Here is a 16165-nt window from a genome sequence, read left to right on the forward strand (position 1 = left end):
TTTTCGGAGCATGGTTGGTTAGTGCATGAAGCGTGCGTGCATGTGTTTTACAATGTGTTGGAATAGAATGTGCTTTAAGCATTGATCGACACATGCGCACATACGTTTTTTTTTATTCGTAATTATATGGATCATAGTTTCACCAGTATCAGGCCTAAACAAGACTAAAAAAAATGGAAGAAAATACACCTACTGTTAGTTTGGTGTCCTGTATGCACTTTGTACGCCGCGGGGTAGCCAAAGAAGTACCTGAAAAGGTAACTATGCTGCTTTTTTGCAACCCCGTATTATGGTTATGCCCTAACCGTACATTTTTAAGTAGTTAACAATAACTAAATATATAAGGTACCTACAAGGTAAGCTGCAGAGACTACTGATAATTGCATAGCCCCTCAGGTGGCAGAGCTACAAGTTGCATAGGGAAGAAGTGGCGCGGTCATTTTATAAAACATTCCGTTAAGTGGCAGGCGCCGGGAGCCGGACTCTGGGAAAAACAAGCTGTTAAGTGGCAGGGAACGGCTCCCGGACCCCGTGCGACGATATACCTAAATATATAAATAAAACCGTCTAAAACTATATCTAGCTTCCTCATACTTGCACGAACCATTCGTCACTAAACAAGGACGGCATTCAGTAAAGGTTCAACACCTTCAACTTCAAAACAACTTGAAATATGACCCCATTTGATTGGACCATCCGCCTGCCATGTTTGAGACACGTGTTTAAAAACCGTCTTTTTCTCAAACATGCAATGAAATATTGTCTTTACGTTCCTTAAAATGGGCTGGGAAGTATCGCTTTTTGGGCGCAACAACTCGAGAGGACTGTAAAGGGATTTCATATTATTTTTTAGGCCTAGGCCTGCAAAGTAACTTTTTTTTATAAAATATTGTCCTTTAGAACATTTTTTTTTATTTCATTGTATGTTTGAGAAAAGCACTATACATGCCTCGGCTTGAAAACGGATTCCCGGCCTCGTATCCCTATCCGGTATATACCCACTTGGCCGGAAATCCTCATTTTCCCGGCCTCTGATGTAATGTACTATTTTTCTATGGAATGATTTTAGCCGTTTCATAATGAATCCAGTGATATATGGTTTATGCACAACATCCCCACATTTTTTGAGTAATTATAATTTTTGTAACATAAGTAACATTCGCGATGACCACCCGTGAGGGCCCCGCCACTCAAGGGTAAACTTTTTCTGTCATTTTAGCGGTATCCTTGCCACTCAACAGCTTTTTATTTCAAGTCCGGCTCCCGGTTAACTGCCTCTTTACGTGCGGTCGGCTCCTGGATTTCGCCACCTGAAGGGATAGAAATCTATGGGCTGTAATACATTAACAGCCAGCAACACAATAAGAATCCTTCAACCATGCTATGACTTGACCAGAATCAGAATATAATTTGGAAGTACTGTAGGCACATCATACATACATAGTCACACTACATGGTTTCCAGAGGGGTTCGCAGAGACCACGAATTTTCACTTGCTACTATCTTGACATACCTGTCGCCTCCTTGACTTTCATTACATTCCTCTGACACATTCGCCTATTTAAGATGCTCCTGACATGACCATTCTTCGGGATTCCCCAGATTTGATTGGAGAAAGTCTACTCAGGTCTACCCCATTCCAACTCCAGCTTCTTATTTTGAACTCTGCCTCATACACTCTCTTTGTCAGCTTTCTTTCACTCATTCTTTCCATGTGCAGAATTAATTGTGTTGGGTTTCATAATAAAGTAATAATTATGTGTATGTTATAGACACCTATAGGAATTTGTTGTTCATGTACATATAAAACTCTTTCTGCTTAGTTTCCTTATTGTCCATGATGCAAATTGAAATCACAAACTTTAATACAAGCCTCAATTAGCCTGAAAAACAAATCAATCTATTGCTCCATTCATTCTTTATTAATGTATATTTTAATAATTTTGTGTTTATTTATAGCTTTACTCGCCCTTTGCTAAATAAAATCCTAATATCCTGACATATGTTATATTGCGTCTCATTATTCATCTATTAGACAAAGCTTGACCTAAGATATTGTTAGAGGGCAACTTTTTCAGATAGCAAATGGTCCATTCAATGTGGATTCACCTCTGTCAAGCAAAGTGTGCGTACTCTGCCCAACCAGGGTGTGTCTACATTGGCAGATTGCTGCACAAGTTACAATATTATTGAATCAATGAATGAATGTTTATTCACAAGAACATATGGTGCATTACAGTAGATGTTATAAAGTATTTACATTGGAGATCCTTAATATGTTCTGCCACAAGGCATGTGAAAATTTCCATGTTCACTACATGTCAAAGCTATGTATGTGAATATTAATTGCATACATGCAATGTCTATTCTTTACTTTATAGCCAAGGACAAATAGCACTAATAACAATAAAACAAATAATTATTATAATTATTTTTGTAATATGTATTTTTTTTGTAGATTGAACTGACAGAGAAAGAGCTTGAGAAAATTATAAAACAAACTGCAGATGAATTGCGGTAAGGACCTCTTCTATATAATTCCTTAATCATTAGTGTTTTTCCTTTTAATAAATTATAAGCACAGTATAAAAAGCGAACATTTAGAGTTGGTGGCAGTAATAAGAACTTGTTCAGGTGCAACAGAATGTGGTTGTAAAGTTTAGGGTATTTTTTCTGGTTTGTGTCCACATATGCTAGTTAGCATCCTGATTCAAAACAGCAAATTACTTATTAAATTGTTCACCAAATATGTATATTTTTATGTAGAGAAGTATATGTATTATCTAGACAGTAAATATTGCAATAACTGTGGAAAAAAATGTTTAAGTATATTCACGTCAAATGGACGCAAACTATATGTAGGTGCCTAGGCAAGGCAACGAGAAAGCCGACGAGCTTGCACGTACGGGGGCAAAGGGTAAGCACCATGGCCCAGAGCCTTTCTGCGGTATCCCGAAAAGCCTTACGAAACTAACCCTAAAGACCTACTGTCAATACAAAACCATTCAGCTCTGGAGGAACACGCCAGGCATGAACCATTCCAAGGCTCTCATCAGAGCCTACAGCAAAAAGGCATCCTCAAATGCCTTGGCGCTGTCAAGGAACCAACTTCGCAACCTAGTGAGGGTGCTGACAGGGCATTGCCACCTGAACAAGCACATGCACACTATCGGGAAACGTGCAAACGGGCGGTGCAGATTCTGTCTAGAGTCTGATGAAACGCCCCTGCACATCCTGGCAGAGTGCCCCTCTCTAATGCGCACACGTAACATGATTCTGGGCAGCTACCAATTTCTCCCAGAGGATGTGAGGTTTCTCGATCTCAAAAAGATACTACAAGTCTTTGAATTTGTAGGACTTGATCGAGAGTTGTAGTAGGTGGCGATCACAATAGATCAGAAATGGTCGCAGTGATACATAAGGCGCCCTGAAGCCTTACAAAGCCCCTAACCTAGAAGAAGAAGAAGATATGTAGGTGCCTAACCAACGTCACATATTAAGTCACATTCGCTTACGCTACTTTAGCATATCATAGCTCTCTCTAACGCTCCTCCGTATTGGCGCGATAGAGAGAGTTAACTACAATACGCTAATGACGTGTAAGCGATTAAGACGTTGGCTAGGTCGTAGGTACCTTGGATGGAAATGAATAGCACCCTATAGTTTATGTTGACATTAGTATTAACAATAACGATAAAGCATAGAATTACTGTCAAAAGTAAATGTGTAGTCAAAGTGCATACATAGACTTTATTTTTGAAGCTGTTTTGATAATTTAGCTCACATTCTTTACTTGACATTTTTTATATGTCTATGGTATTAACTAATAAATAAAATAGTTTGACAGAGAGAGGAGAGGACGTATCAGATGATGAAGCCGAGGCAGGGCCCAGCTCCGCCAGACCTCCTCCAGAGAATCCTAATGATGAGTTTGATTTTGAAAAGTATGATGAGGAAGATTCATGTAAGTGACGCACAGCATATCAAATTATTTGATTGTTATGTACATATATAATATATGTGTTGATGTTTATTTTCAATTTTGGTTTCCAGCTAACCCAGTGGGCATAGGAACAGTAGCAACTCTACCCAACTTAGGAGATTTGGGTGACAATGTCCAGATTAGGGTGAGTAATAAAGAATACATAAAAATTAAGCAATGTTCAACATTATGTTAGGTTGTATGTAAATGTAACTCGATATTTTGAAGAACACGATTTTGATACTGTTTTTAGGATTCCGTAGTCAACAAGGAACCCTTATAGTTTCGCCATGTCCGTCCGTCTGTCCGTCCGTCTGTCCGTCCGTCCGTCCGCGGATAATCTCAGTAACCGTTAGCACTAGAAAGCTGAAATTTGGTACCAATATGTATATCAATCACGCCGACAAAGTGCAAAAATAAAAAATGGAAAAAATGTTTTATTAGGGTACCCCCCTACATGTAAAGTGGGGGCTGATATTTTTTTTTCATTCCAACCCCAACGTGTGATATATTGTTGGATAAGTATTCAAAACTGAATAAGGGTTTACTAAGATCGTTTTTTGATAATATTAATATTTTCTAAATAAAAAAAAAGTGCGTCCCCCCCCCTCTAACTTTTGAACCATATGTTTAAAAAATAAGAAAAAAATCACAAAAGTAGAACTTTATAAAGACTTTCTAGGAAAATTATTTTGAACTTGATAGGTTCAGTAGTTTTTGAGAAAAATACGGAAAACTACGGAACCCTACACTGAGTGTGGCCCGACACGCTCTTGGCCGGTTTTTTCGCTTCTATATTCCACATGATACTCATGATAGAGTCATCATGTGGAATATCGATGGGTAGTAGGCATTAAGTGGCTTTATAAACATTTTCAGAAATAAGCACTTTCAAAAAAAAAACGCTCCTATAATTTCTGAACCATACATAATATAAAAGAAAGATGAAGGTATATATGTGTGTGCACGGGACAACATCCCACTTTGTCGATTGCTATTAAGCCGCTTTGTCAGTTTATTCATGTAAAGATACAAGTAAATCTCGCCTTTATGGTAACCGACAAAGTGAGACGTTTTACTAAACACACTCACATGCATATAACAGGAAGGTAAATCTCATTAAAATCGTTAAATAAAAAGTAATAGTAGTAAATAGTATGGCTGTGTTTTGCTAAGTATAAAAATATAAGCTCACTAGCTTTTGCTTGCGGCTTCGCTCGCGTTAAATCCGAAAAATGCGGAACACTCCATATAAACTTCCACACTCCATTTTAGATAAGTGGGGGGTTAGGAAGAGACAAAAAGTAACCTATGTCACTCTCCACCCCTTCAAAGTTCAACTGCCTCTATTTAAAAAAACACGTCAATTCGTCGCTCCATTTTGCCGTGAAAGAAGGACAAACAAACAGACACACACTTTTCCATTTATAATTGGGTGTTATTTAACTGATCTGCAAAAACATCCGATTTTCATGAACAATAATATATATTTGGGCACCTAAAATTGATAAATGGTCAGCAAATGAAGGTTAGCAAGTATTTCAAAACCGATTTCCATTTAATACCACGCCGAACTGCTCTAAATTTATTTGGTCGGCAAATTAATTGTTTGGGCAGCAGTAAGTGATCTACCATTAATCAAATTTTGTCAAGCAAACAGTAGGTAAGCGAATTTGTAGAACGTTGAAGCGAAGTTGCTGACTATTTATCAATTTTAGCTGACCAAATATATATTTTTGTTCATCAAAATTTTTGTTTTTCAGATCGGTTAATAACACCCATTGTATAATAAATAGATAAAACTTATCTCTGCCCTTGGCTATCGTCATCATATACCATCATGGAAAAATGGTTGTTCCGGACCTCCTTTGAGGCTTGAGTGGAAATGATGTGAAGAATACAGTATAAATAGTCAGCGAGTGATTGTGATTGCAGACAGACGGGCCGGACAGCGACGAGGAGGACGACATCATCAAGCCCAGCGACAACCTGCTGCTCGTGGGGCACGTCGAGAGCGACGCCAGCGTGCTGGAAGTCTACAGTCGGTTTACTATACCTACCACCATTACACACTATGGAAACTAACAAACACTATTTACTGAAACACACAAATATTTAGGCCACACTCACCAACTTTCGCTATGACTGACGCAAAGCGCAAAATAAATAAAATACTCTCCAGGAAATGTCAGCCCACTACTATAATAATAATAATTTTACCACACCAACTGGTAAAGGCTTACTTTGCTATTCGAAAACGGATAGCAAAATTGCATTTTATCCACAAGAGTGCAAAGTAATTTCATACAAATTTTAACTTGATGTCTTAAGCTAACTGGTATTTTAATATTATAAATATTGAATAAATTGATAGATTTAATTTAGTTTGATGTTTTTTAGTCAGTATTTTGGTCGTGTTGGTGTGGTGAAAAATTTTGTGTTTCACTCGGTGGCAAAGTTTGTTTAACACTTCCGCAACTAAGAACCCGCCTGACGGGTACTCGTGAACTTTGCTCGGATGCCGGAGAACCCGCTGGGCGGGTCACCTCATACAAGCGGGCGGTTATAAATTACGACTGGTTTCTGGCGTAGTGTGCTATTTTTTGTCTGGTAGCGAATGTGTTAACCTTCGTGCCTTGAAACCCTCGAAACGCTCAAGATTCCACTTTTTGAAGTACTCGCTACGTTCGCGTTTCAATATTGCAATCTTTCGCTTGCTCGGGTATCAATTTTGGCACGTGCGGTTAAACAACAAGTTTGCCCCCTTGTAAAACAAGAGCCTCAGATTGACTGAGTCCCACGGAAAGCTCATAAGCTCACTTATATACATAGAAAACATCCATGACTCAGGAACAAATATCTGTGCTCATCACACAAATAAATGCAAACCGCTGGTTTCGCACCCGGGACCGCGGCGTAACGTTAACTATGAACTTCCTATCTAACGGTCAGATATCTTTGTGATTTTGTGGTTTACAGCATAGTGTGTGTTAGGCGGTCGATCTGGCTTATTTACGGATTACTGTTCGCCTTTCTCTGTTGAAGTTTCCTCTGGTTGCCTTTGGCCTCTTCCATATATCTTCATGCTTCTCTGTCCACAACCTGTCTTCTCTACAGGTCACCAGCTAAGAGTACATGTCTCAATTTCCCATCTCATTTTACCCTCATTTCAGTTTAATATGTATTCTTATTACAGTGGTCTTGGTCTCTTATTCCTTCATGTAGGACTTTTTTTTAATGCATTCATATGTTTATAGTCTTCAACAAAGATGAGGATTCCTTTTACGTGCACCATGACATCGTTCTGCCGTGGTTCCCGCTGTGCATAGAGTGGCTGAGCCACGACCCTTCGGACACCAAACCAGGTACAGTACAAAACTTATGTAATCTAAGCTAAAAAAATAAAAAATCTGCGGTTTTAATTTGTATATTGGCACAATTATACCTAACCCACACCTCGGACACTTTCAGCGGGGAGCGGGAGTGGCCATACTGTACAATAGTACTCTTTATACTGTGCCTTAGCAGTGTTCAGGTGGACATACTAAAAGTCCTCGGGGGTAGGGTTTGTGCTAGGGGTGTAGAGGGGGGTTGAAGGTATTTTTTTTTCAAATATTTAGTCATACTTTGAATATAATTATGAACAAGTAGCATTACAAATTACTTCCGCGGATTTTTGTTTTAATTTGACGAGGTTAATGATTTTGTTTTTGGTTGCACCGATGTATTTGGTAACGTGCGATCCGTGAGCAGGTAATCTGTGCGCCCTGGGCGGCATGGACTCCGTGATCCAGGTGTGGGACCTGGACATCGAGAACTGCCTCGAGCCAGCCTTCAAACTCGGCCAGAAACCCAACAAGAAGAAGAAGACCAAGAGAGTTGGCCATAAAGATGCAGTCTTGGACATGTCTTGGAACAGAAACTTTACGTAAGTTTTACGAGACACGATAACCCCGGTCTGTCTGTCCCGTTGAGTTATTGTCAACTGTTATTAATTATTAACAATTTATTACTTTTGCTAATATGGAATTATTGACATTATTGTAAGATGTCGTATTATTAGTTACTACTTATTGGGAATATTGTTAATATTTTTTGGTTCCCTAGTATTATGATTATGGGTGTTTCAGACATGTTTTGGCCAGCGGGTCCGCTGACAACACGGTGCTACTGTGGGACCTGGACCAGGGAACTCCCCACACGAAACTGGACTATTTCCAGGATAAAGTAAGTTATCTACTCAATTGGAATTTCAGTTTTAATATCAACACGATGACTTTAGTTTTATGGTCTGTACGAGTATATTTGTTTTATTAATTACTAGATTTTTTATTGATTACCTGTTGTTAAATGGTTAAATTTTGATTCATATATCAATACTGGTACTTGTGTTATTGGCTTAATCTGTATTTTCCATTCATTCGAAAATAATAACTTGGGAAAACTTATTACAATCCTCTTTATCAAAACAATATAACTGTCTACATAATACTTACTAAAATAGTTATTTTCTCAAACATGCAATGAAATATTGTCTTTACGTTCCATAAAATGGGCTGGGAAGTATCGCTTTTTGGGCGCAACAACTCGAGAGGACTGTAATGGGATTTCATATTATTTTTTAGGCCTAGGCCTGCAAAGTAACTTTTTTTTATAAAATATTGTCCTTTAGAGCATTTTTTTTTTATTTCATTGTATGTTTGAGAAAAGCACTATACATGCCTCGGCGTGAAAACGGATTCCCGGCCTCGTATCCCTATCCGGCCTCGCTCGCACGCTCGCTCGGCCATATATACCCACTTGGCCGGAAATCCTCATTTTCCCGGCCTCTGATGTAATGTACTATTGTTTTACAAGGGGGCAAAGTTGTTGTCCGCGAGTGCCAATATCCCGAGCAAGCGAAAGATTCCAATAATGAATCGCTATAGTAGCGAGTGGTTCAAAAATTGGAATATTGAGCGTTGCAAGGGTTTCAAGGCAAGAAGGTTAAACAAACTTTGCCACCGAGTTAAACAAAAAAATGTTCACCACACCAACACGATCAAAATATTGACTACAAAACATGAAACTAAATCAAATCCATAAATTTATTCAATATTTATGATTCAAAATCATCATTTATGGGAAAAATCTATCGAATCGAGTGGTTCAAAAATTGGAATATTGAGCGTTGCAAGGGTTTCAAGGCAAGAAGGTTAAACAAACTTTGCCACCGAGTTAAACAAAAAAATGTTCAGAACGTTCAAAAATGTTCAGAAAAACGCCATCAGCCAGCTTATGACATCAAATTAAAATTCATGTGAAATTACTTTGCACTCTTGTGGATAAAATGCAATTTTGTCATCCGTTTTTGAATAGCAAAGAGAGCCTTTACCAGTTGGTGTGGTTAAAAATTAATTAATTGAGTGCTATGTGGTGCGTGGGCGCAAACGTGAATAAGCATTCGCAAACGATGGGGATTTGTGCCTTTTCATATTATCCGTTACCATATCGTTTCATATTACCATATCGCAAGCAGGAAGGATTTCAAAGGCTAAAATCAAAGCTATTGGCTTGTATTGAATATATATGGGATATCGGTTGTACATCCGATATCGGATGGGACAATGTGAAAACGCAGTTTGTGTGTCAGGTGCAGTCGCTGAGCTTCCACCCGCGCGAGCCGCAGACGCTGGTGTCGGGCTGCTGCGACGGCGCGGCGCGCGTGTCGGACTGCCGCGACGCCGCCGCGCACAAGGCCTGGCGCCTCGGCCCCGAGATCGAGCGCGTCGCCTGGGACCCGAACAACCCCTACTGTTTTGCAGTCAGTATTCTCACGTATTTTTCTATACAAATCCATACTAATATTATAAATGGGAAAGTGTGTGTGTCTGTTTGTTTGTCCGTCTTTCACGGCAAAATGGGGTGACGAATCAACGTCATTTTTTAGGTGGAGATAGTTGAAGGGATGGAGAGTGACATAGGCTACTTTTTGTCTCTTTCTAACGCGAGCGAAGCCGTGGACAAAAGCTAGTTTAGTTATAAGTATTGAAAGAAACCAACATCTATCATAAACAAGGATCGTTAACTGCGAGCGAAATCCATTGAAATGACGTATGACAACCAGTTAGCAACCCTAGTACTTCAATGGATTTCGCTCGCAGTTAACGATCCTTGATCATAAATGAGTTGTATTTTAAGTAGAAACCGTTTTTGACATATGAGATGACAAAATTTTACATAAAACAGTCAGTGAGACTAACAGGAAAAAATAAATGCAATTGAATTGAGGATTTTACAATGTCTCGTCTCGTGGTTCGGTCGATTATACTAGATGAACTTTTAAAATCCCGGTTATCCTATATAGTACCTACTACGATCAATCGAACCAGGAGGATATTAAGAAAAAAAAAGTCCATCGGACCAACTTGCCCAAAGAACTTAAGACATTCTTGTATTCCTATAATACATAATTAACATTTGGAATTAATTAATTTATAAATTTGTAAAGAGCAACTTACTGGTGCCGTAGCTGTATGAGATTTTTGCGACGCGAAACGAAAACGAAACGCCGCGTAAAGTAGTCTTGCTCTGCCGCGCCAATACGCAAGAGCGATAAAAGTCGCCATCAATAGAATTTGTGAACAATGTAAACAAACCTTGTAGTCAAAATTTCTTTAATAGCTATTCTAACTTACTCTTAGTTGCATGATAGAAATAAATACTTAAGTAATTGTACCTTAAAATTATTTGCGACAATAAATGACTTTTTATTTTTTATTTTTTTTTCTAACTCATCAGATACTGGCTAAATCCATGTGTTGTTTAATAAATTCATCTCACATTATGATCCTCAACCTTTAAAATAATAAGATTGTGCTAAAATATTGATATTTTATATAATGGTTTGTTTACATTGTTGTCAAGTTCTATTGACAGCGATTTTAGATAGATATCTACGAGCGTTTCGTTTCGTGAGCGTTTGTGCCATTCGGCTACGTACCCTGTGTCGATGGCGAGATGTATAATAGACATATAATGATGAGTGGTTTTGGCATGCAGATGAGCAACAACGAGGGGCGCGTGGCGTACGTGGACGTGCGCCACGAGCAGCCCGTGTGGGAGGTGGCGGCGCACGACAAGGAGGTCACAGGTAACGCCGGCTCGTCCCCACCACACCACCACACCAACCACAACTCAAAAATAAAAAGTTTATTTGCCAAAAAGTGTTACAAGTATTTTACCTTTGACCACCACACTAGGCTAGGCCTGTCTCGTGGAGTCAGTCCAAACATTACCAAATCATTTACATTTTCCCTACGCTAAAGAAACAATTCTAAAGACTTACAGTATAACCCCCTTATTCATAAACATCCACTAAATTTATCAAGCAGATAAAGTTCGTTTGTCCCTTTCCGACGTATTGGTGTGATAGAAAGGGACAAACGAACTTTATCGGCTTGATAACTTTAGTGTACGTTTATGAATAAGGGGGTAAATATTTAAGACTATGACTAAAGCTAACCAGACTTAACAAAGGTAACACGGTTAATCACACTATAGATCAGTAACAAATTTTTGATTTTATTAATGTTAACACATTTTATTAATATTAATTAACTAACATTTATGTAAATATATGAACGAAGCGCGCTCCTACGCACACAGGCTAAGCTCACGTAGGTGAACGCGTTCCATGCTTGTATGAGTCAGATATATGACAAGTCGACTGGTCGCGACAAAACAAGTGGTAACTGTGAGGTATCCGAGAGCGGGTGGGCGGATCTTTCAGCGGGGAGCAGGAGTGGCCATACTGTACGACAGTACTCTTTATTATACTGTGCCACTATTCACCACCGACTTGTTACCAAACTAAGTTGCTAACTACTTGGATTTTATAGTTTACTAAAAACTAGACTTATAAAATGGACACCTTTTCCCATTGGAAGAGGGGAAAGTTCCCATTAATTGCCGCTATAAACGATTTGATGATAACTGCTTAGTTATAATTAACTATAAGCTTGCTGTTTGCCTCCACATGCCTATGCAATCTTGAACATGGTAGTTGTAAATTGAATACCAATTGCAATGATGTAATAATCTAATTAATTATTATGGGCAAGGTCAACTAACAATTTGAGCTACCTATATCTTCTTCTCTTCTACTATTATTTACTCTTTCCTAGTTATAAGTATTGCAGTTTTTTTTGCCTAATAGCGAATGATGTGCTATATTTGCCTCCATCAGTCCCAGCAATGTGTGTCCCAGCAGCTAGCTTTGCGCCTAAAGGAACCGATGAAAACAGCAATGGATTGCGAGTAGTGTGTACTATGCACTAATATGCCAGTAAAAACGCACGCTAGCGAATTATGCATATATTATGACGGCCGTGTTGAAAGACTATAGATTTCCTCATTCAATATGGTTTCCTTTTCATTTTAGGTCTCATCCTCAGCGAAATTCCCGGCCTAATGATTACCGTCAGCACGGACGGCAAACTCAAGACGTGGGACATCCAAAGGTAATCTATAATACACGAGAAGCATAGCTATCGAACAACATGTAAGCTTGCTGCAACTATTTGAGAAAAATAAGACAAGACTACTTACAAATGAACGATCAATGCGACCAATAATTAATTACCTATGGAAATGTTAAGATTTCGGAGTAAGATTGTAGCGTATACATTTTTTCTCACCACATGTGGTAAAGGCTCTACGGTGTCCCCTTGTAAACAATAGTAGATAACATACCTAGGCCAGTAAAGTAATAATGTGAGTGTGCACGGGAAACGTTCCACTTTGTGGAAGTGTCCATTGCTATAAAGCCGCTTTGCCAGTTTATTCATATAATAATATAAGTAAATCTCGCCTTAATGGTAACCGACAAAGTGGGACGTTTTACTAAACACACTCACTAATTGTCTCATATCTCATGTAATTGTCGGCCGACGCGGAGCCGAAGTCCTTGAAGCATGTGATCTGCGGCTTTCTTATTTACTGGTCAAGGTGTGCATGCTATTCTGCTATTCGACGGAGGCGAGAAGCGGTAAATTTGTTTAGCACAGCGGTCTGATACCTGATGCTTGCCGTCCGGAGGACAGATGGTAATAAGTAGCCGAATGGCAAACGTCGACGCCAGTCGCCGACAGAAATGCAGTCTGATATTATCGTATTACGAAACAGATATTATCGTGTTCGTTTGTGCATTTGGCTACGTTCCCTGAAAATAATTAGTAGGACCATAGAGGATCGAGTTTCTAGAGAGTTACTGCTAAAGAAAAATGTGTAATCAACTAATCACAGTGCATAGACTGCCATCTCTCGACACAGGCTTAAAACTTATTCAGCTTGATATGTGTTAAACTGTCGAATATCATTATTAGCGCCATCTAGCCAAGAGTCCCCCAAAGGTGTATCGCCATCTAGCCCACCGTACCTTTTTCTCTATGGTTCCGTTTTTTTGTTAGACTATCTGTCTATACGGAGTTACATATGTGTTTGGTAGGACTTGGTCCGTGTGTTCCCTACATGTAAGTTGTCGTGGCAGGTCGCCGCCGGTACAGGTGAGCGAGCGCGCGAGCCGCGTGGGCCAGGCGCTGTGCGCGGCCGCCTGCCCCGAGGCGCCCTTCTCGCTGGCCGTCGGCGGCGACAACAAGCAGTGCTTCATCGAGATGCTCGACCTCACGGCCAACGAACAAGGTACCTATTCACGTTACTGCGCGCGGTCTAGAGAAAGGTTCTCTGCCTCCGCTGTAGGGCCATTGCTACGCAGATTTACTCAGTCCCACGGTAAGCTCAGGAAAGGCTTGTGTTGTGGATACTTAAAGACTAAGATACTATACTTTATATGTAAATACTTATTTTTTTTTTGTATTATAGGACATTCTTACACAGATTGACTGAGGCCCACGGTAAGCTCTAGAAGGCTTGTGTTGTGGGTACTCAGACAACGATATATATAATATATAAATACTTATATACATAGAAAACATCCATGATTCAGGAACAATTATCTGTGCTCATCACACAAATAAATGCCCTTACCGGGATTCGAACCCCGGACCGCGGCGTAGCAGGCAGGGTCACTACCGACTACGACCGGTCGTCAAAATACTTAAATATAGTGCTTTGGGGTAATTTAGAAAGTCGTCTAATTTCAAAAGTCACATAAAAATCACCATTATTTCCATCATATCAAGATTCCCCTTTCGAAATTACCCGAGCATTTCTAAACTTCGAAATAACCCCAATGCACCCTACATAGAAAATATCAATCGAGTTAAAAGTGGTTAAAACTAAATTATTTATAAAATTTCAATATACCGGGACCTGAATTATCTCTGTCAAACAAGTCTGTCAGTAATAAAATAAGAACAAAGAAAACTATAGGTATCCTTTTCTCTAGCACCCTAAAGAAAAGGATGCATATAGTTTTCTTTGTTCTTATTTACTGACAGACTTGTTTGACAGAGTATATGAGTGGCTAAATTCCAAAAAAAATCTAGGTGTCCGTTTGAGTGTCAAAATGTCTGAAATGGTTGCTTTCACTCCACAATCTTGACTCGTTGCATTTGTTCGGTTCCAGTATCAAGTATATTCGAGCCGAGAGCCGCGGCCGCAGCGCCCGCCGCCGGCGCCGCCGCCATGGAGACGTAGACCCATAGTATACTTCACAGTCTTCACACACCACATAGACTAGTTGCAGTGGTTTCATTACCATTAACCACAATTATGTGTCCGCGGTCTGCAAAACATCCCAGGTTGTCGCTTGCCATAAGGACGATATTGTTTCTGTATTTACAAAACATTTGTATCATGCAGTGGGACGTTGTACAGGCTGCGGTCACATATTAATCTTTTAGTATAATGTTGCCAGAAAAAATCTTTAAACAAGCTCAGTTTTAACGAGAAATAGTCAACATAATCTGTATGTTAAAAACAAGATTGACTATAGAAGGGGTGTAAGCTGCAAGAAAATGTTACTCGTGAGTTTTTCTCTCAAACTTGCACTTGTTGCCCTAGTTTGTACCTATATGTTGTGTAGTATTACAATGTACTGTGTACACTGAACATAGATAGAGCACCAAGGATAACTTAGCTTAAGATCTACCATACGATACGACGCACAGATGTAGCGCCACATAAATTATCATCATATTTTCTCGGAAACGTTTGAAGTTGTCATGCTACTCGTACTCCAGTCAACGTCAATGTATAGTCAGTGTTCTTTTATACCGAGGCCGACTGAATAGAATGACACCTTCAGAAATACGACGATAAATGATTTTGCATTACATCTGTTATGGATGTAACAATAGTCCATAGGATCATTTCGTATTTACATTCAATCTATATTTATCTACTCGAAAAAAGTTGTAATCTGTTTATACAGATATAGTAAGGGTTTTATATTGATGTTTATAAACCCTGAGTGTATATTTGTTGTAATAAAATAAAGTATTCTTCAATGTGGTATGTTTTATTTTCTGCTTATCTGAATTGCATGGCTCAAGGCCAGTTGCATCAACCAAAGTTAATAGACATCAACGTCACGCAGCAGAAGTTTATTCAAATTAGGAATTTGCATTATAAATGCAAATTAAAGTCTAACCACAAATACTTGACTGTTGTCAGGAGGCGCTGTTATGCGGTGACAGGTCAGTATAAATAGTATGAAGAAAATAGTTGTAATGAAATTCCGCAATATGGCGCGAAGTCATATTTCTGGTCAGGCTTTACTACTGTAGGTACCCAGTTGTTAGTTATTTATGATTTTATCTTTTATGTGGCAAGCGAAGTCACTGCAGGATTGGCTCGACGATTTCATGGCATTCGCAAAACAGTTATAATTTTGCGTACACTTCACTGTAAAAAAAAAGACATTTGATTACATTGAGTATCTGTTTTATTAACAAAACAACTATGACAATGTATAATGTTTATACAAACGATAAAATATATCAAAAATGACTACTATTTATATTTATAAATTGTATGTCGTGAAGCACATAAGCAATAACATCTAATTTCAGTAACCAATGTTTAGAAAGGATTGGTGTAACCGTCGAAGAAGTAAATAAGCGGAAGGCCTTTTATTCTTTTAACACTACAAAAGTGGTCAGTTAATTTTCGACGTCCGCACATTAAGTTCTTTCTGACTGTACGAAAAACCGTAGAACCACAACAATCATCCTCAGCGTA

At 39.0% G+C, this 16165-nt stretch overlaps 2 protein-coding genes across 2 annotated transcripts in view; one reads left to right on the forward strand and one right to left on the reverse strand.

Moving 5' to 3' along the window:
- Positions 1 to 15436, forward strand: LOC125240695 (periodic tryptophan protein 1 homolog). The gene is made up of 13 exons (XM_048148713.1): positions 1 to 257; positions 2459 to 2517; positions 3840 to 3964; positions 4054 to 4127; positions 5918 to 6023; positions 7240 to 7347; positions 7736 to 7910; positions 8113 to 8209; positions 9615 to 9785; positions 11024 to 11114; positions 12405 to 12483; positions 13512 to 13663; positions 14550 to 15436. The coding sequence occupies exons 1-13, from the start codon at positions 174 to 176 to the stop codon at positions 14618 to 14620; spliced, it is 1392 nt and encodes a 463-aa protein (XP_048004670.1). The 5' UTR covers positions 1 to 173; the 3' UTR covers positions 14621 to 15436.
- LOC125240696 (aspartate aminotransferase, cytoplasmic) overlaps positions 15425 to 16165 on the reverse strand; it is a 16351-nt gene continuing 15610 nt past the window's right edge. Inside the window, exon 10 of the mRNA XM_048148714.1 lies at positions 15425 to 15829. Coding sequence (XP_048004671.1) covers positions 15808 to 15829 — 22 coding nt within the window. The 3' untranslated portion in view covers positions 15425 to 15807. The remainder of the gene's footprint in view (positions 15830 to 16165) is intronic.

Source organism: Leguminivora glycinivorella, chromosome Z (assembly GCF_023078275.1).
Source record: "Leguminivora glycinivorella isolate SPB_JAAS2020 chromosome Z, LegGlyc_1.1, whole genome shotgun sequence".
NCBI lineage: Eukaryota > Metazoa > Arthropoda > Insecta > Lepidoptera > Tortricidae > Leguminivora > Leguminivora glycinivorella.